At 47.6% G+C, this 20591-nt stretch overlaps 1 protein-coding gene across 1 annotated transcript in view; it reads left to right on the top strand.

Annotated features, from left to right (window-relative positions):
• The first annotated feature begins 8238 nt into the window (after positions 1-8238).
• Positions 8239-20591, top strand: part of LOC119450437 (O-methyltransferase MdmC-like) — a 29321-nt gene continuing 16968 nt past the window's right edge. The window contains exon 1 of the mRNA XM_037713881.2: positions 8239-8593. Coding sequence (XP_037569809.2) covers positions 8246-8593 — 348 coding nt within the window. The 5' untranslated portion in view covers positions 8239-8245. The remainder of the gene's footprint in view (positions 8594-20591) is intronic.

The following is a 20591-nucleotide window of genomic DNA, read 5'->3' as shown; positions in this document are numbered from 1 at the left end:
GGTGTCTAATCATTGCCCCAATGAGCGCTCGCTTTCGCGACAAGTTCGCGCCACTACCTGCGCCTGTAGCGCATGAAGGGGGTGGAGCTTCGGACTTAAGGGTGATGTCATAGAATAAAGACCAACTTATTATCGTATGGCCACGTGACTTCACTTAAACGAACCCTTACTAGATAGATAATACAGATTGGCTATTTTCAAACTTCTAAGTTAGCTTATCACTTCACATTCCTCACAAAAAAAAAAAAAGTTTATTTTAAATTTTAATAATAAAATACTGCATATATCCTCATGATTCTGAATATTTTAGGCATTTCTCTAGTTTAAGATTGTAGCAATATTTTATTGTATTTGTAAGGGGGATTTTTTAAAGTGAACCGAGAAATTTGAAAGTGACCTTGCATGACCTTGCTGGGCGAGCTTTCTATACAGGGTGCCCCAAATATCATGCACCAAGGTTTAAAAAAAGAGCACTTGCGTTACTCGAAGAAAACCTAGTGCATATTGTTTCCAGTACAGTGGAGTAGCGGTCAGTAATTTTTTTCGTTACTGAGATTTAATTAGGTAATTGTAATGAATTATCTAACTCGGCAAGTACTGTCCTAATTATCAAAGTGTCAATTAGAAAATTGCAGGGCGACATGAAAAACTCCCCATACAGCTTTCTGTTACTCAATACGTGCTACATACAAGTGTTTTTCTGAGCGTGAAAGAAGCCCGCGAATACACACCTTGAGCGGCCAGTCGCGCGGCAATTTTGCGTGTATTCGCGGGCTTCTTTGGTGGATTCGCTGCTGCAGCTGCTTTTGGTCAAGTGGCGTGGACCGTTCGGGCATCCTGCGGCATCACATGGATGTGGAATTTTCTGCTTTGTGCAAGTTTCGAGAGCCAGCAAAACCAGCGCAGCACTACGCGATAACGAAACTACTGAAACGCGAAAGAGCGAGTGGGGAAGAGTCGAGCTGAAAATGAAACCTTCTGAGCGCCCGCGTCCTTGTCGCGGGTAATGTCAATGCGTTCTTTTTTTTTTTTTTTTCTAAAAATGAAATAGAACAGAAAAAGCAGCACATTATTTCGTCTTATAATCCAATACAATGATGTTTCTATAACGAGTGGTTGAGTAGTATAGGGACAAAATACAAATCGTCAATACAATCGTCAGAATACAAATCGTCTTGCCTTCGTCATCGGGCAAGTACTTAATTGATTGTCCCGGGACAGTCTCTATATAATCATGTCCTGCACCTCAATTTCTCGATTACTATGGCTCTGTTCGCGATAATATTGACGCCCTGGAGATTCTCGAGCACTAACTATCACTTTAGCTTGACTTAATATTTGCCTTTATAGTATCCCTTTAATCCCATTGCACAATGTGCCTGTGAAGGATGCACCGCCGTAGATAAAGACGCTTCTAATTAGGCAATGAACTTGAAAATTTTGTCACAGATTGAAGTCAGCAGTGCTCCCCGTTCTGCGAAATAGAAACATGCTGTAACGTACAGTTACGTTGGGACATTTGCAATTAAGCATAGGTGATAGCGGCCGTACGACGATTTATAAGACCTAATTAAGACTTCTTATTTTTTGGGAAAGCTGTATTTTATCTACAGCGATTTAATTTCGCACCGAGATTGCCATAGCCTTCTACGGACTAAGTTTGATCTCGGTGGAATATTTAGTCTTGCCAAATCAACAGGCTAAATTATCGGCGTCTCGATAGTACCCCTTCATAACGCTCGAGAGTGCTAGTATACATAATTTATTGCCAAGGCCCTATTTAAACCACTCACTTTCAACGTTACCTACACATCACTCGTAACCTATAGCTGACCCTTACTGTCACCGAACATAAAGAAGGTACTTCGTTTATTTTGCCGAGGACACCAAGTGACCGTCCTATCACGCATGAAAAAAAAAAAAAAAAAAAAAAAAATACACGATCAAGCGAAGGCGCAATACTTATTTTAAACGCTAACATTCCAGTAACATGAACATTTTGGTAAATATTGCAGCTAACATCACCTGCATTTCTACAAAATGCATTTTTTTTCTCTCGCGCGTAGAGTTCTTATGGGACATAGTTAAACGAGTAGCGTGACGCCTTCAAGCACTGGCTAAAGTAATTTTTTCCCAAGGCAGTAATTGGTGCCCATTTGTTTAAGTTGGCACATAGATTCGCGATAGTATCCCCTCATAGTTCGCTGAACTTGATTTTGCTGGTATCTGTACAGTTAAATCAGGCCAGTTGGCCAAGTTTTGCGCTGCTCGTAAAACATACTCATAAAGCTCCGGCGCACGTGCATGCGTAATTTATTGCAAAAGCCGCAATTAAACCACAAACTTTAATTTAAATTTTGCGTACACCTTGCCCAACACGTTCCCCATACTTTCATTGAATATAAACAAGGTAGCTTGTATAGCTAATTGAGGACACCGAATGAACGAAAAGAATTTCTCGTATCGTGCATGAAAAAAAAAAAAAAAAAAAAAAAAGATAACGAGAGTTAAAGAATGATTTCCAATGCGTCTATTCGAGCTAGGAATACGACATTTTCGTCACTGAGTATACACTTCACATTCCCCCTATTTTCGCTTAATTTCAAGTTGATGCATTTTGCCGCGGTTTTATGACCCTGGGAAACATCGTAGATAACGACAGCGTGTCATTATGGAACGCTTGAATAAGTAACTTCCTACAAATGTTACGTAGAAATTACACAGATTGAAAACTGCAGATTTTAGTGACGAACGCGTCGCTCAGCCATCGTGGTGAACCTTGCAAAGAATTTTTTTTTTCTCGAAATAATAGCAGAGGGTGTAACATGATATTTTGACGGGAAAATCTAAAATGACGGAAAACGTCTGTTGTTTGCTCTGTTTTCATCATAGATGCCACGTACCAACCAGTGCAAAAGCAAATTTACTTGTGCAACGTGATTCACAGTAGAAAGTTTAGCCTGTATCGTTTATTGCTGACCTAGTCCAGTTACTGACAATACAGCGCACAGGCGCATGGTGGCAGTGCGAGTAATAGTGCAGTGAAGCAATATGTAAAGTGATGGCGCCCGAAGAGTGACGATAAGCATTTAGTTGAAATTGTTGTCTGTTCAAATATAATCAGAAATTGTTGTTCACGCCCATAATCAGGTAATTCTGGAATATGTGCAGATGCGAACTTCTTGTAGAGGGTTTTCTCGTCAAACGTTTCCGAGGTGCTCTGCAAGAAATAGCAAGAAAAACGCGTTATTACTTTCTCTCTCTTTCTTTTTTTCCCGTATACATATGGGCACCGAGAAAACTTGCACAATGCTAGTGATGCGCATCTCGCAGGTTTTGTGACATCAAAGTTTGATTGCCGTTTCAGGTGATTCCAGAGGCTCACCAGCTCCAAATCGCAGATCAGTCTCTTTACAGCCCTATAAGCTCAGATAAGCTATATGGTCTGACTGCATGCTGAGTGATTTCAATGGCAATGTTTCCAATGATTTCAATGGTTTGTATGTTTTATTATTTCTCTAAACTTTAATTCGTCTATTGAAGTAAAATAACTGATGTTCCCTTGAATAATTCTCGAAGTCGCATGTGGCTGTGAGTGACGTCACAGAACTGCTATTTACGTAGGTGCACTTGTGCGACTCTCGTCGACTCTCCGGCTGGGAGTGCGGCGCCCGCGAGGAGAAGGACGCACGACGTTTGGTGTGAAATTTCAGCTCTTTTCACAGCGCGCAGCGGTGCAATACATTGTAGACACGATCTTTAGTGCGCATTGTATGGCACTACGCCTGTCAGCTCAAAATGGCCAGACCTGGTGAGGTGCCCTTCAATGTCAACTAGTAGAATATCGGCTATCCCCGCTTGCTTTTTGAACCACACCGCTCTCTTCTTGTCTCTGAACCTTACGCCTAACATTTTATTGCGATAGTAATTATATGGACACTTCAGGCGGCGTCGCCGTGATGTTCCGTATAAAGTCCAAGTGCGATAACATCGTGGCCGCGTGCCGTATGCTGTGGGTGCGAGTGAAAGTGTGCGAGTGAGAGCCGAGGATAGTGACTCGTTCTCGCGCGCGCAAGGGAGGAAGGCGGGGGAGTAAGCGCGCTGTGTTTCATTGCACGCAAGTCACCGAGGAAGGGGGAGCGTTCTACTCCTGGCGGCGGTTGCGTATGCCGCGGCGGAGCGCGGCCGTGTGGGTTTTATATATCTTGAAAGCGATCTGGCGATCGATGGGTACATAGTCTAGACGCACCGAGGGCTAGCTGTTAGCTTCGTGTGCGCTGTATTCTCACCGCTTAGTTCGCGTTGAAGCGACAGGCAACACGAAGGTCACTTCTCTCACTGCTGCTGCCTCTCTTCCTCACGCCAGCGTTTTGAGAGCGATCGAGTGTCCGCAGTCATCGAGTCAGATATGTGTTCATGTTTGCAAGTGCGTGCGTGACACTATGCTTGCCAACTTAGGAAGCGAATGTTTACAGGTTTAAATGGCCGATAAAGCTACTATCCTTAGTTCCTATCGTTGTCTACTAATTTGCTATCGCAATTGATGCTTCGGATTTCGGGCGAGACTGCGACATTTTTGGGTTTCATTGACGAATAACTTCGATCTGGTGGACATACTCAACGTCAAGGCGTCCTGAACAAGCAGGATTTCTAAGTTGTTTGGCAACAGCCGTAGCCTCTGGTATCTTAGATTCGGAATACCTTCGGCGCGAGAGCGCTGCGGCTGGAAACTTCGAAAAACTGACACCTCATCTCCTTCGGCTGACAACTCGGTTGCTGGCACCTATTCTGTAATGTCCACCAGAACAGACTGGTGGGCAACTCGCTATGTAGAATTGTACGGTAAAAATAGTGCTAAAGCGACACATAAGGATATAGGCCGACAATAAGGGACGTGGACTGGCTGCTACTAACAATGCGACGTTTGATTACACGTGCACCGATGATATCGACTGGTACCTTGGGTTGATTTTTGTTTCATCTAAGTCTTATTGCACCTGTACTTCTTGCGTTGCTCTTCGTCTCATTAAATCAGCTAGACTCAAGGCCATCTTCAGAGGAGAAGATACTTAGACCATATAACCCCATGCGTTGCTGGCCCAGAAAGCAACAAGAGCGTTGTTGCAACTTCACAAGTCGACAGTTCGCTGCTCGGTGTGCGCCCCTACGTGCGCGTGCAGCTAGTGCTATTTTACGTCCCCTTCTTTCTCTTTTCGTCCCTTTATCCTAATCTCTCAGCACAAGGTATAGCAAACCGGACGCCCGTCTGGTTAACCTCATTGCCTTAATTCTCTTCTCTATCTCCGCATCTGTACTGCAATGTTTCTAGAAGTAACACGTGCAATAACGCTCCGGTTGTAGCGACGCCGTTTCTCCGTCATTTGTGACGTCGGTAGTGACGCATGCCAACTTTGCGTTATTTGTACTGCAGCGTCTTCCGTCAACCACGAAGGCAAGCAAGACAAGACATAGAGAGGAAAGCGAAGAATTACCGTTCTTTATCTTTCCCAGGATTGGGTAGAGGACCATGGAAAGGACGACGCACGAGAATATGCATACGATCACAATGGCGCAGGCGACCGAGGTGAACGTCTTGTTGGCCACCATGCCTCGCAGCCTGCACATATAGGAAGGCTGATATCTTTAGGGAATTCATTAAACTCTCTTTCCCGTTTACTCTACGTTTAGTCCGTAAACATACAGCTGCATTGTTTTTTTCGAAACGGGAGTGTACGAGACCTTGGAAGAGGACTGATATTCTAAGGGGGTGATCCGCCGACACGAGCTATAGGTTGTATGTGTTGCTTGGCAAACAGCGCAGGAATTAACAGGACATGTGATATGGATGGGGTATAGTGCTACACTGCCTACCATAGTGATACAACTTAATTCCTCCAAGACTGTTGAAGTTGATGAGGTCGTGGTCTCTTCGTGTGTGTTTTTTTTTCTTTCTTCGTGGAGATTGACCGCTGTGTTGACGGCCGTTTGTGTGAGTACCCTAACAAGCTGCGCTTAAGAACGGGGCGTATTTTGGCAGCCCATTGCACCAAGCGTGGCTGCGATACGCGATTCGCGCTCGTGGCCGTTTTGCCGGTGTTATTGTGATCAATGTGCTAGGAAGATTCTCGAAGTTGTACATTGAATAGAGTCAAGTGTCAGAACTACATCACTTCATACACAACGTAGTTTATGCCCTTTTTCTTTTTTTTTTCCATCGATAATCATGCTTTTGTTGGTCGTGCGTATAAGACATAGACGGGTAAGCATGCTCCTAAAGTTTAAGCTGTGTTTCGACTGCGCACCGTCTACATGTGATGAGCAAGACCACCAGATATCTCACGCTGTTTCTGTGTGGAGACAAGCAGCGTCTGCTCTCTCCGCAGTGTCACCTGCTGAAGGTTGTTGTAGAGAGCTTGCACTGCTTGTCTGTTTCCTCGCAGATGTCACCGCGATGCATACTAGGAACTGCATTAGACGACGCGAAAAGGCGCGCGCGCGCGAAACACCAGCATGCATTGCCCGGAACTAGTTCCTGATTGCTGTCGTCCACCGCTGCGCGCTAGACGCTACGAAAATGTTTGGATCGGCTGCCGGCAACTTGACGCGGCCGTCGGACGTTCGCCGCCCGAGAAACGCCGGTTATCGCTCCATGTATTCCGGCCTTAACTGAACGCTTCGAGTACTACGACGCCTCGATGCCACATTCGAAGGGACCTGGCACGAAGCACTGCGACCGTACTCAGCACAGCGGAGCGTGGCCTCCGCAATTAGCTAAAATGTTTCTGAAGTTGATCGCGGAGGCTGCAATTACGACGCGCTGTACGCGCTCTCCCTCGTGCTTTGTCTTGCGCGTTGTATTAGTGTGTCAGTTACGTGCTTCGTCTTTCGCGTTGTGTAGGCTAGCTATTATGCTCCAACGGCGCACGAGAAAATCTCGCCACTCGCCGAAGCAACAGCCCACGTGCGATCTCCGAGGCGTCACCATCTCCCTCACTGGCAAGAAAATGCCCCGACAAGCTGTGTGACGAACTCTGTTTTTGTGGCTTGAAAGCGAGCGATCTGTGCTCCAGCGACCTACCTTGGGTCGAGCTCATAGTCGAAAGGCACGGGCGGCTCGACGTCGTCAATGCGCTGGGTCGACGCACGACTTTGCTCCATTGCGTTCTGCTTCTTCTTTCTTTCGGGTAAGCAGATGTGAGCGGATATGTGCCAAAGACTTTATTGTCATCATCATCATCATCATGTAGATGTAGAACCTAGATGTTAGTGGCACATACCCACTCTGAGGGATTGGCCAAGAACCGGGTAGTTCGACATAAAAACAAGAAAAAAGAATCTTGAAATAATGTAAACAAAATTTATGAATAGGTGTGTGAGAATTAATAGATTATAGCTTATGATGTTTTATAGAATGAAGGAATAAATGAAAAGAAAAATACAGCTAATCTAATCTATTTTGTATAAACAAAACGAAACCTTAAGCTCTGATTTTATAGTGGAAATCTTTCTGACCCTGCAATAAAATCCTGGATGGCATCGTCGATAACAGAACAATGTCGCCACGTGCGCACATATACGTTGTTTGGCTGCTGGCTTGTTCAACAGAAGCCGCGTCAATTGCTTTGGCTTTCACGTATGCAGGAAACTAACGACTCAGTTTGGCACAACAAGAGTTCTTGAAGCACATATGCGGCGTATTCAGTCGAGCGCTTTTCGTATTTGTTATAATTCAGCACGAAGCCGTGTGTTGCATAAAATGCAATATTCTTCAACGTTCATATATTTCGGCTGCCGTAGATGAGGGAAACATCCATCACACGCAAAGAGCATGATTCCCAGCAGTCCTCTCAATCGTCACTCGTTGTCAGCATCGTCGGTACATCCAGAGGACTGGTATGAACTTGGGCCGGTTGGTGCAGCGTAGTTCAAATTCTGGGAACCAGCGCTGGTCCTCCAGAATTGGAACCAGAGGACAACCTGCCGCAAACGACGCGGCATCGTCGGTGATCGCTTGCAGATCACGTTGATGCAGCGGTGTTCTTTTGTCACTTCGTCAAGCGGAGCGAAGGAACAGTGAGCGGCACTACATTATCAACAATCAAACGCATGTGCCGCCGCGGGGTTACCGTGGAAACCATTGTATAGTCCACTGCGATAGCGGCTGGCTACGGCGTATGCCTCCGCTGACAAGGTGGGAAACGCTGCAACCTTGGCAACAGCATCGAGAGCCGGTATTTATGTTGTAATGTTTAGGGCCGCCGTCCCCTTTCTAGCGCGTGAAGGCTGGGCTGGTCGTGTCCTCGCCGGGGCTGTCCGCCGCGATTACGCTGTCGATGCGGGCTCCTTTGCTGCTTACCCGCGCCACGTCGGCTTGCGCTTCATTACCTGCTCGGTCGTCGGCACCCGCGCATGCCCTCGCCTGCTCCTCGTCTGTTCAGGCGCTCGTTCGAAACTGCCGGACGCCACCTTCGCGATGTGGGCGACCAGCGGACGCGGTCATTTCGTCAAGGTGGACAACCTGGTACCAGGCGCCGCCGACTATGTGGCCAACCACAGCGGTCCGCTTCACCCCGTACTCGGGAAGCTTTGTCAGGTAGGTCGCGGTCCCGAGCGCAAAATAAGCAAGGTGAAACGTGCTTCCAGCATTACAGCGGGAAAATGATGCGTCATTGTTGTTTATTTTAATTTCGTAAATGAAATGGCTGATGTGCGCACTGTAACTATCAATATATGCATACCATGGGCTGCTGACAGCTGAACAGAGGGCAAGGAAGGGGGCGTGGCGACGGTAGTAAATAGGGTGCTTCGATGTCGGCGCCGTGGGTCGCTAACAGTGTCACTTCACTGCGTGTTTTCTGCACGGCTCCACACCTTGTCGCTGTAATTAGACGTTCGGACAGTGGAGTATCCACAGTGGATCGAGGACACGCACACGCACGCGCGCACCGTTTTTTGTATGCTTCGATTACCTCCGCCCCCTTCCCTCCAATTGGAGCCTACCTTGATGTACATGTACATACCTCTGCGTAAGGGAGGCAATATACCACCTAACGCAGAAGCTGCAGCAGTTGGTTTCTTGACAAGGGGGGTAGAGTCCACATTAGCAGCACTCGAAGGCACTCGAAAAAAAAAAAAAGTTCTATTTATCAATAGTTTCGCTTAAGCGAAGGACACAAAATATCTTCAAAGAAACGTTGACTTAAGAAGCATCGATTGCTGCGGATATTATTGTGGCTCGAAACGAGGATGTAATTGTTCTGTTTCAATTCTTGCAGCCCAGTTTTCACCATGCGTGTACGAAATGTTGTTTTGAAATTATGCGCAATCGTCGTGCTCGGAATTTCACTGCAGAATTTATATTTCAACCTTTGCCGTTTGTCCGGATATCGTTGCGCACGCTGGATCACGACGACTGCACACTATAGATAGCCATACCAACACGATATCCTTGCCCTTCTCAATGTCAACTGCTGTCGCTCGGACGCGATTAATCACTTCCGTGACATCCACTATCATAGCGAGAATAAGTGCATTGGTGCGATACAGCTATTTATTTGTCCCTACAGCGATGCCCAACGGAAAGCGCACACGAAGAAGCTGAGCAAAGTGAACACCGCATAGGATTGTTTTTCATGACAGTGAAGCAGTTGCCCACGTACCGCAATGGCATAGTTGCCATGACGTTATGTTGCAGGACATAGGGTCGCGGCTTCGATTCCCGGCCGCGAATGCCGAATTTAAGGGGTCGGAGTGCAGAATAGATCTAACATGATGGGTATATATACACTAAAGAATCCCGGCGGCCAACATTTATGCGAAGCCCTCCACTATACGGCGTCACATATATTCCTTTTGAACGTTAAACTATACATAGCTCAATCACTAAGAGGTTTTCGCTATTGACGTTGCAGAAATGCAAGCGTCTGATGGTATAGATTACACTATACAGGGTGTTCCAGCTATCACGCAGCACGATTTAAAAGAAGAGGAACGGTGTTACCCGAAGAAAACCTAGTGCGTATTGTTTTCAGTACAGTGGAGTAGCCGCCAGTAATTTTTTCGTTACTGAGATTTAATTAGGTAATTGTAATTGATTATCTAAGTCGATAAGTACTGTCCTAATTAACAAAGTGTCAATGAGAAAGTTGTAGAGCAACATGAAAAACTCCCGATACAACTTTCTTTTGCTCAATACGTGCTACATAAAAGTGTTTTTCCTAGCGTGAAAAAAGCTCCCGAATGCACGCAAAGTGCCTCGAGCGGCCAGTCGCGCGGCAATTCTGCGTGTATTCGCTGGCTTCTTTCACGCTCGGAAAAACACTTTTATGTAGCACGTATTGAGCAACAGAAAGCTGTATCGAGAGTTTTTCATGTTGCTCTACAACTTTCTCATTGACAATTTGTTGAATTAGGACAGTACTTATCGACTTAGATAATCAATTACAATTACCTAATTAAATCTCAGTAACGAAAAAATTACTGGCGGCTACTCCACTGTGCTGAAAACAATACGCACTAGGTTTTCTTCGCGTAACGCCGTTCCTCTTTTTTTAAATTATGCTGCGTGATAGCTGGGACACCCTGTATATAGATCTCTCAGCCTGTATATTTCCCACACCGTCGTCTGAGTGCTGTTGTTGTATGGGCACTACAACGGCCGGTAACGGCCGTTGCAGTTTCGACGCAAGTTCCGTTTGCCCGAACTTCAGAGAAATAGGGGTTCCGTTTCACCGATAAATGCATATAAGAATGCATATGCGCCTTATATGGGCCGCCTACTAAAGTGTGTGTCCACGTTCTGTTTCTCCGGCAGTACCTTTTAAGTGGTCGTCGTTTAAGAGGAATTCACTGGAGTATTATGCAGCGCAACGAACTTTGCTGCCATGGGACGGCAAAGTAGATGAGACAAGTGCTTGCATGGTCTCCTTCGTCTGTCCATTGCGCTTGTGAAATTAAATTCTGGAGTTTTACGTGCCAAAACCACGATATGATTATGAGGCACGCCGTAGTGGGGGACTGCGGTTTAATTTGGATCACCTGGGGTTCTTCAACCTGTACACAATGCACGAGCATGTCTGCATTTCCCTGCCATTGAAATGCGGCCGCCTCGTCACTGAGCAACCGTTGCGTTTGTAAAATTTCACCTTGGAAACATTTATGACCGGTTAATTTTGTGTGTAGGTAGGAAAAGAAATTAACCAAAAATGAAACTATCAAAAACACGACATCTAACGTGATAAATCGGAGCTATATAGGTGTACTTTTTATTGACCCACAATAGGCCAGACGAAGCGTCCTCGCTTTCGTTCGGGTTCCCGCAGCAGAAGTATTTCGCCAACCACAAGCTCCGCAAATAAAACGCCTTGCCACAACGAAACGATGTTTAATAAATACACTTCTAAATAAAGCACACCCAGAAAAATACGTTCGAGGCAACCGCTCAAGCGCGAATGGCCAGCTATATCCTTCAGCTCGGCACGGCACACATCTCGCAGACACGCGCTTGCTGTGCTGGCCCAGCACAACCTCCCCGCACCGCTGATTAAAAACAAAAACAAAACAAACAAACAAGTTGCTTGTTTTGCGGAACATCGTGTTGAACGCGCCGTGCGGGCTCAGCACATAAGTGTTGGTCTCACATGTGGTCGGCTTGGGTTTTTCTCATATAGGCATCTTTTGGTGAACCAATTCGAATTCGAAGAAGGGGTCGTCAAATAAGATTCTGGGGTTTTACATGCCAAAAGCTCGATATGATTAGGAGGTGCGCCGTGGCGAGGGAATCCGAAATAATTTTGACCAACTGGGATTCTCTAACGCGCGTCTAACGCACGGTGCACGGACGTTCTTGCATTTTGCCCCCATCGGAATGCTGTCACCGTGGCCGGGATTTGATCTCGGATTAGCAGCGCAACGCCACACGCCACCACGGTGGATGAAGGAGCGATCGAGAAAATCATGAAAATCACTTCGTCGTCGCATAATTGCGCCAGAGCTTTGCCAGCGTATCTTAGTATGGTGAATGTGTGTGTGTGTGTGTGGGGGGGGGGGGGGGGTATTCTGGGCACTTTAAAATTGCGCCATATTGTCAAATTCTGTAACGGCGGCATTTTCAGCCAATCAGAGCCGCCGTATAGCAGCCCTCTGCGCCAATCAGAGTTGACAAGATGACGGATTTCACAATATGGCGGAATTTCACAATGCCCAGAGTAGCGCTCCTTATCTCCTTTAGTATTTCCACAAACACCCGCGGATCACATATTGACGACGCAGGCAAAAACCATTCAGTGGAAGGTTATCCGTGACAGCATGCAGTAAACACAGCTGGGAATTGTGTCGACAGTTGAATAGCTGCACATGCACTATAGGCATAATGGAAATGCACCGGAAGTACGCCAGGTGTGGCTGGGCCGATCTATTCTGTGTTCGCGTTAATTGCTAAGCTCCAGCTGCACAAAAATTAACTTCCTTTCGGGAGCCCCTATTTATTTACATGGGTACGAAGAAATAATTTTTCTTAGCAACAACTCCACCAATTTTGATGAGGTTTTTGTCCTGTCTCATGTCGGTACTTTATTTAGGTCACCAATATTTTCACAATATTCTTGAATATCGCAGCAAAATTTCATATGGAACTCAAGTATCAAGTTTACAAATATGTAATTCAGCAACAAAACGATATCACAAATATGAAAATCGCACCTATATTGAGTCAACTAATGCGGACAGATTTGCACGGTTATTATACAGCACTCATAAATAAACCGCGGCAGCAAGCTGACCATTTGTAAAATATCTGTGGCCTTTACATAAACATCGGCTGCACTCGTGCATTATGTACGAGGGTGTGTTCAGATAAGGACAGCGTAAGGGGGATCCTCAGCAGAACTGATAGTTTGGTGAGTTGGTACGAATTTATAGTGAAATATTTAGCGCGCACAATCGACAAGGACACAGTAAAGGGGGACACACGAGCGCTTACTCACAACTGTTTATTTTCGGAAAGATACAGAACATAAATACCCCAGCTATCTGCACTGAGCATGTGCAACAAGAGTCGTCAGTATAAACTACTCTTGAAAACGGTTTTAATCTGTTTCTGTTTATACTGACGACTCTTGATGCACATGCTCAGTGCAGATAGCTGGGGTATTTATGTTCTGTATCTTTCCGAAAATAAACAGTTGTGAGTAAGCGCTCGTGTGTCCCCCTTTACTGTGTCTTTGTCGATTGTGCGCGCTAAATATTTCACTATGAACGAGGGATCCTGACTAGTCTTAGTTTTCAGCAAAATTTTTTATATGAAGTGGGAAAATGTCTCCGTAGAAAGGAATGAACCTTCGTTTTGCAAAATGCAGCACGGATTTATTGAAAATAATTATTTCACTAAAGGTAGAAAATAGCGTTTTAACGACTTGCAGATTTTACAAATTCGAACGCCTATCACTCTAAAATTAACGCATTGCACCCCGCCAATTTTTTTTCGGTAAATATACATCACTAGTACTATTGGCCTACGGGTAGTTAAACTTATGTCACCCAGAGTATGCTTTTGGAAAATTGCCGGAATTTGGTTTTTGAGCAACTGCTTCTGACCCCGAAATCAGGGTATTTTGGGGCCATAGATTTTAGCTATGGTGAGAGAGCTGAAAATATTTCTGACAAACACTCACAAGGTTTCTAGCAAACTAAAAAAAAAGAAGGGTGCAAGTACACCACGTACTTATTTCGTTATAAAATCCCAGAAATGCCAAAATTGCACAAGTAGCGAAAATTTGAATATTTTAGACACGTCTTAAAAAGATAACCACGGTCGATTTTTATGAACATTTCATATATACTACCCATCCATGACTGGTGAATCTAGTGCCGTAAAAACATTTGCGTTACTTTGTTTTAAGTGAGAAAATGAAGCCTATATTAAGACCCATGTATGGTGATGCCAGCGCTTGTGTCTGGTCCTAATACTAAAGTAAAAGTCACACTCACATTAAATTCTGAACTCATTCTTTTTGTTGTGAATAATAGTGACTCAGACTGTGTCTTTTTTGCCTCTTTTTAGCCATGAAATGAGTTGATCTTGAGTTTTCAGGGCTCCTGCATCCGAATTCCTACTAAGGTACGGCGAGGTAGCAAGCACACGAGAGCGCGTACTGCAAGTATTTAAAGACTAGTCGGGGGAACCTATTTTTGGAATTGAAATCTACTTCCATCTGTTAACTGAAATGCTCCCTGTGTACATGAACGATGCACCAACCTAGTGGGAGAACGAGATGACGCCACTGCAGTGGATGAGCCAGCTAGGTTTATTCAGATTAGGATAGTCGCGAAACGGGTCCCGAATATTTTTAATTTTCGCTTAAAGTTTTTTTTTTTATATTAGGCATAAAGGAGCATAGTCGTACCTCACATGGGCTCCTGCTTTTTCGCTATTTTGTGTGGAACATTGCTTGGACACTCAGCGAATTTGGTAACCTCGGATTCCTAAAGTTGCAAGGCATCGTTTGACGCCAGCCACGACGCAGTGAGTAGACCTTTACTCGAATAATCGAGCTCTGAACATTCTGTGACCGTGGCGCGAGCGGGAGACCAGCGGCTCGCGCCTGCAGGCCCGCGGTGCTCGCACAGTAGGAGTAAATCACGCAGAAGCAGCGTCTGAGGCGAAACGCCCACGCTTTTCTGGAAACACAGATGGCGAACGCTTTACAAGAAGAGCCGACTACGGCGCGAATGGAGTTGACCGGGGCTAACTCTGATACCATACCACAGTGGACATACGACGCCAATAGCGGCAAAACGACGGGTAAAGCCCACATCGAGTGGTTACAGGTTGGTCGTAAAGGCAGATCAGCCAAAGAAGACAATGAATCCACCGAAAAAAGAGCTATAGAAGTCCTGAACCCAGACCCCAAACCTCAAGCACAACAACCACTGCCACAGCGTCAACGCATTCTGAGGATGCGACCCTTTCCTACTGACGACTTCAAAATCGTCTTCCGCCCTCAAGCAGGACTTGACCTCTCGAAACATACACTCATCGCAGTGACACATGCCATCGGAAGATCTAGTGGTTTGGTCCAGCAAGACTTGCACGATAACGTCCGTATACAAGTCCAGAAACTAGAGAATGTGATCATCGCGAGCACGGCAAGTACGGAACAAGCTTCCAAACTGCAGCATATCAACACCATACAACTCGGCGGAACCGTCTATCAAGTAAATCCCCACATTCGACACCCAGACGATGTGTGCCGTGGAGTGATATACGGCCTCGAACCGGGTACAAGTCCCGCGGAGATTGTTGCCGGCCTTCGAGTGGACTCAAGATACACGGTTCTCGGCGCACGCATGCTAGGATCTTCAACAGCCGCGGTTATCACCTTCGACGGACAGCACGTCCCTTATTACGTAACGTACCAGAGCGGTGACTACAGATGCAAGCCCTACCGAAAATCCGTCCAATACTGCAGAACCTGTGGCGCCATCGGACACCGACAGGATATCTGTCCTCAGCCAAAGGCCAAGTTCTGCTACACATGCGGGCGCGATGGGGTCACGGAAGAACATGACTGTCACCCGAAGTGCAAGATTTGCGGCGGAGACCACGAAACGGCAGGCAAGGAATGCAAGAAGAAACTCCGTAACAACCCGCCCCCCTACCAAGTAAGAAGACAGCAGCTTGATAACGCTCGCGCCCGAGAGAATCACTGGAGTTCAAGCACCGAAGACTTCCCCGCGCTGGTTACCACCTCGGACAGCTCACAGGGCCCTCGCCTCAACAAAGACCTGGCCGTAGACGCTCACGCTCTATCCTAAGATCGCGCTCTACATCCCGCTCTCGGTCACGGTCTCGCTCCGTTAGGCGAATCACTTACGTCGCCGCGGCGAACGGAATCAGTGCCTCGAATTCCTCACGCAACACGAGCAGTTCGGACGAGACAGCGACTATACGGACCCTCGAACATAAAGTACAGGATCTACAGAGGACGATACAACAACAACCGGTAGCCGAGTGCAACACGCCAGAACTCGAGGACAGAGTAGCGAAGAGAGTAGAAGAAAGCATACTAAAACAGGTAGAAACCAGAATAATGAAGCGGGTAGACGAACGGCTGCAAGCATATGAAGCGAAGATTCTCGACCTTGTTGAACGACGCCTTCAAGTCTTCGAGGAAACCCTCACTACGAAGCTTCTCGCATCAGCAGACAGAACCATACAGACAGTGATAACTAAAATCATGGAAAAGGTAGAGCCACTAACCCGTACGGTCACCACACTCGACGCCAAACTGGATGGCTTCATGGCACAACAACACAACTTCATGACCTATGCTTACAAGAATTTCGTGACTCATGAACATCTGGCGGAGCAGTTCGGAACCAAACGCAAAGGACGGAAGACAGTGCGAGTGGAATCCGCAGAGGATTCTAGCTCGACACCACCAAACCACCTACTCCAGGTGGAGGACAACCACCAACATGGCGGCTCTCAAACGTAGACACACCGAGTCGCTTCCCACCCTCCGCATTTGGCACTGGAATTGCAGATCCTATAGACCCCGCTCGGCCAACCTGCAAGAATATCTCAAAACAAACAATCCTGATATAATCGCGTTACAGGAAACCAACACCAAGAAAATAAAGCTCCCCGGCTACACCACTATGGCACACACTTCCCGCACCGCAATTCTTGTCAAGAAGACACTAACCGCACAGCCGCACGAAATTGAAGACACTGAAATCGAACACACCATAGTGGAGGTGTTGCCGACTCGCAAGAATCAACAGAGCCTATACCTGGTCAACCTCTACAGCCCACCGCGAGAGCAGCTACTCCACTACGACCACTTCGTCCGGGAGCTTCGCAAGAGCGTTAACGGTAACCGGCTTGTTGTAGTGGGGGACTTTAACGCCCCACACGCGGCCTGGGGCTACCCCAATACCACCAAGAAAGGGGCACGGGTTCACGACGCCGCACAACAGCACGGCCTTACGCTATGGAATGACCTGCTCCAACCAACACGAGTGGGCAACAGCGTGTCGAGGGACACCAATCCTGATCTCACGTTCACCCGAGACGTGCGAAAGGCCACGTGGACCCGACTCCCAGATACGCTAGGGAGCGATCACCACATAATTCAAATCGAGGTTGAACAATCTCACCGCGCGCCCAAGACAGGAAAGGCGCGACTCACTGACTGGAACGCGTATAGGAATGAGCTTGACGACGTTTCGGACATTGAAGACATTGAAGCTTGGCTATACGGTATCGTGGGTGCGGCTGACGGCCACACTAGGACGATTCATCTAGACGAGGACAATCCAGCGGTCGATAATCACCTACTGCACTTATGGGAGGCTCGGCGATCGCTTCTCAAACGATGGCGACGGCAAAAGCTCAACCGCAAGCTCCAGCGCCGAATTGCCCTATTAAGCACGCAGGCACAGGAGTACGCTGAACAGCTAGCGAGCCAGAACTGGCGATCCTTCTGCGACCAACTTCAAGGGACGCTCAGCACAAAGAAAACTTGGCATATACTTCGAGCACTGGTCGACGACACCCACACCAAAACCCAACAAAGACATACAATTCACCGGCTAATCCACAACTATGGCGGCACAGAGGATCAGCTTCTCCAAGAACTTCAGACGAGCTACACGGCTCAGCTAACCCGCACACCACTGCCACCAACCTTTCCACCACCAGGGAGTACGAAGGAGCGTCCAACGAAGAGCTAGATCGGCCTTTCACACAGGCAGAGTTACAGGCGGCCCTCTCTAGATTAACACGCAATACGAGCCCGGGTAAAGACAGAGTCACCAACAAGCACCTTCGACAGCTACCCCCTCGGGCGTTGGCGGCTCTCCTTCGGTACTATAACGACTGCTGGATTAAGGGCGAGCTACCAACAGCCTGGAAACACTCGGAGGTAACCATGGTACCCAAGCCGAACAATACCATCTTCATCGCAAATCTCCGCCCCATCTCCCTTACGTCCTGCGCCGGGAAACTATTTGAACACATGGTCAACGAGCGGCTCACCACACATCTCGAGGACAACGATCGCTATCCACACACCATGTTCGGCTTCCGCCAGATGCTCTCCACGCAGGACGTCCTCTTCCAGCTAAAGGAAGATATTCTTGACCATTTGAGCAAACACAGCAAGTCATCCATTCTAGCTCTAGACGTAAAGGGCGCCTTCGATAACGTGAGCCATGAAGCCATTCTCCGTAACCTAGAAGATATCGGCTGCGGTGCCAAAACATACGCCTACATACGCGCTTTCCTCACCAACCGTACGGCCACGGTGGGAATTGCCAATCTCCGGAGCAAGACATTTCACCTACCTAACAGGGGTACGCCGCAGGGTTCGGTAATCTCGCCACTCCTCTTCAACGTGGCCCTCCTCAAACTTCCCCGCCTCCTAGACACCATCCCAGGGATATTTCATGCTCTATATGCAGATGATATCACACTGTGGACGAGAGGCGCGAGCACGGGTGAACAGGAGGACCGTCTTCAGGAGGCGGTCAACATCATCGAACGGTACCTGAATACCTGCGGCCTCCACTGTGCCCCGGATAAATCCGAGCTATTAGTACTCGCGGCACGCACCCGGGGCCGGCCCCCAAGCCACGACGCACCGGACCCACAAGTCCTTCTTCAGGGAGTCCCGATACCGAAGGTCGACTCACTTCGAATCCTCGGACTCCATATACACAAGGACGGGTCCGGCTCCGCCACACTCCCTAGACTACAGAACACTGTGGCACAGCTGACTCATCTGATACGACGCGTGGCAAATCGCCGCAATGGCCTCAAAGAGCACGACACCTTGCGAATGATACAAGCCCTCCTGTACAGCCGAATTACAGTACGGAACTCCTTACCTCAACCTGAAGACAGCCGAGAAACAAAAGCTAAACCTCCTAATACGAAAGGCCACGAAAGCTCGCCCTAGGACTGCCAGCAACCGCCTCCACTGACCGATTGCTTCGCATGGGAGTTCACAACTCCTGGGAAGAACTTGCGGAAGCGCACCTCATCAACCAGATCGAGAGACTCAAGATCACAACCACAGGCCGAGCAGTCCTCCGACGCACAGGATACGCAATCAACCTAGAATTCGATGGCGAACGTAAGGAAAAGATCATGTCGAAGCTCCGAGATTGCCTACAAGTTCATCAGATCCCTCGGAACATGCATCCAGAACACCATCGAGGCAGACGGCTCGCCAGGGTAAACGCCATCAGACACAAGCACCGTAACGACCCGCAGGCGCGCTACGTGGACGCAGCCAAGTATCCGGGCCGAAACGCTTTCGCCATCAGCGTCACAGACTACAGGGGAACGACACTGGCGTTGGCTACAATTCTCACCAAACACGCGGACACAGCAGAGGAGGCCGCTATAGCACTCGCCACCCATACAAGCGACGATGCCATAGTGGTCTTCACCGACTCTCAAACAGCGGCACGCAACTACATAAAGGGCAGGATCTCCGTCAAAGCGATAAACATACTGAAACGTGGCGACACTCCTCCCCCCTACACCTGCATAATGTGGGTTCTGGGACATGAGGGACTCGAGGGGAATGAAGCGGCACACACCGCGGCCCGCGCAAGCGTCAACCGGGCCTCCCCGCACGAGATTTTCGACATGTCCCACCCACCCAAATCAGCGGAGGAAACGGAATCAATACCGCAAACTTATCAAGCGCTACTGCAGCACTATCGGCTTGGACGCAGGGTATACCCCCCACCACATCCAAAACTAACGAGAAACGAAGGTACCGACTACAGGCGACTCCAGAGCAATACCTTCACCCACGGAAGCTTACTGCATCATTTCCACCCGACGATATACAGCTACACCTGTCCACACTGCAACGTGCCAGACACCTTGGCACACCTCCTACTGCAATGCAAGCACACCCGAGCAAGCATTACAACGACACAACCAATAGCAGCAGACGCAGACCCAACCCTCCTCGCAGAGACGTGGGAGGCTGCGATCTCCAAGCCGGACCTAGTCGACCAGCGCGAACTCGTCGCCCGGGCCCGGAGGGCGATCCAAGCCAGAGGGTTCCTGGAATAAGGGACCCTCCCACCTCGACTGCCAACTAACTCACTGTTTCAAATAAAGGTTTATTCATTCATTCATAGGCATAAAAATCCTTCCACGCCGCGGAACTGCGACTACTTTTTCAACATCATCTTTTTTTCACGCACAAAAAATTGTAATCGAGACAAGATGCAAGAACCTCGTTAACGAGTCGCAAAACGTTGCAAACATATAAGCGCGTGGTATAAAGAACACAGTTTTCAACATGTAAACCCTTTTACTCCACATCTATACCACCTCTCACAAAGAATTAAGGCAAAGTGAACTTAATTAATCTTGGTCCGGCAATACGCCAAAAATGTTTATTTGGACGTTCTTTTAAGTCGTTTGGATTAAGGGTTCAACTTCAATTTTTTGTTGCTCCGTTTTTCGTTAAGTGCTCCACAATTAACAAAATAGAGTGTTCACAAATTTCTTGCTGTTGCGGGAAACTGAACGGCAGATTAGAAAAAGAGGGCATGAAAAA

This window comes from Dermacentor silvarum, chromosome 4, assembly GCF_013339745.2.
Source record: "Dermacentor silvarum isolate Dsil-2018 chromosome 4, BIME_Dsil_1.4, whole genome shotgun sequence".
NCBI lineage: Eukaryota > Metazoa > Arthropoda > Arachnida > Ixodida > Ixodidae > Dermacentor > Dermacentor silvarum.
This window is presented reverse-complemented; position numbering and strand designations above follow the sequence as displayed.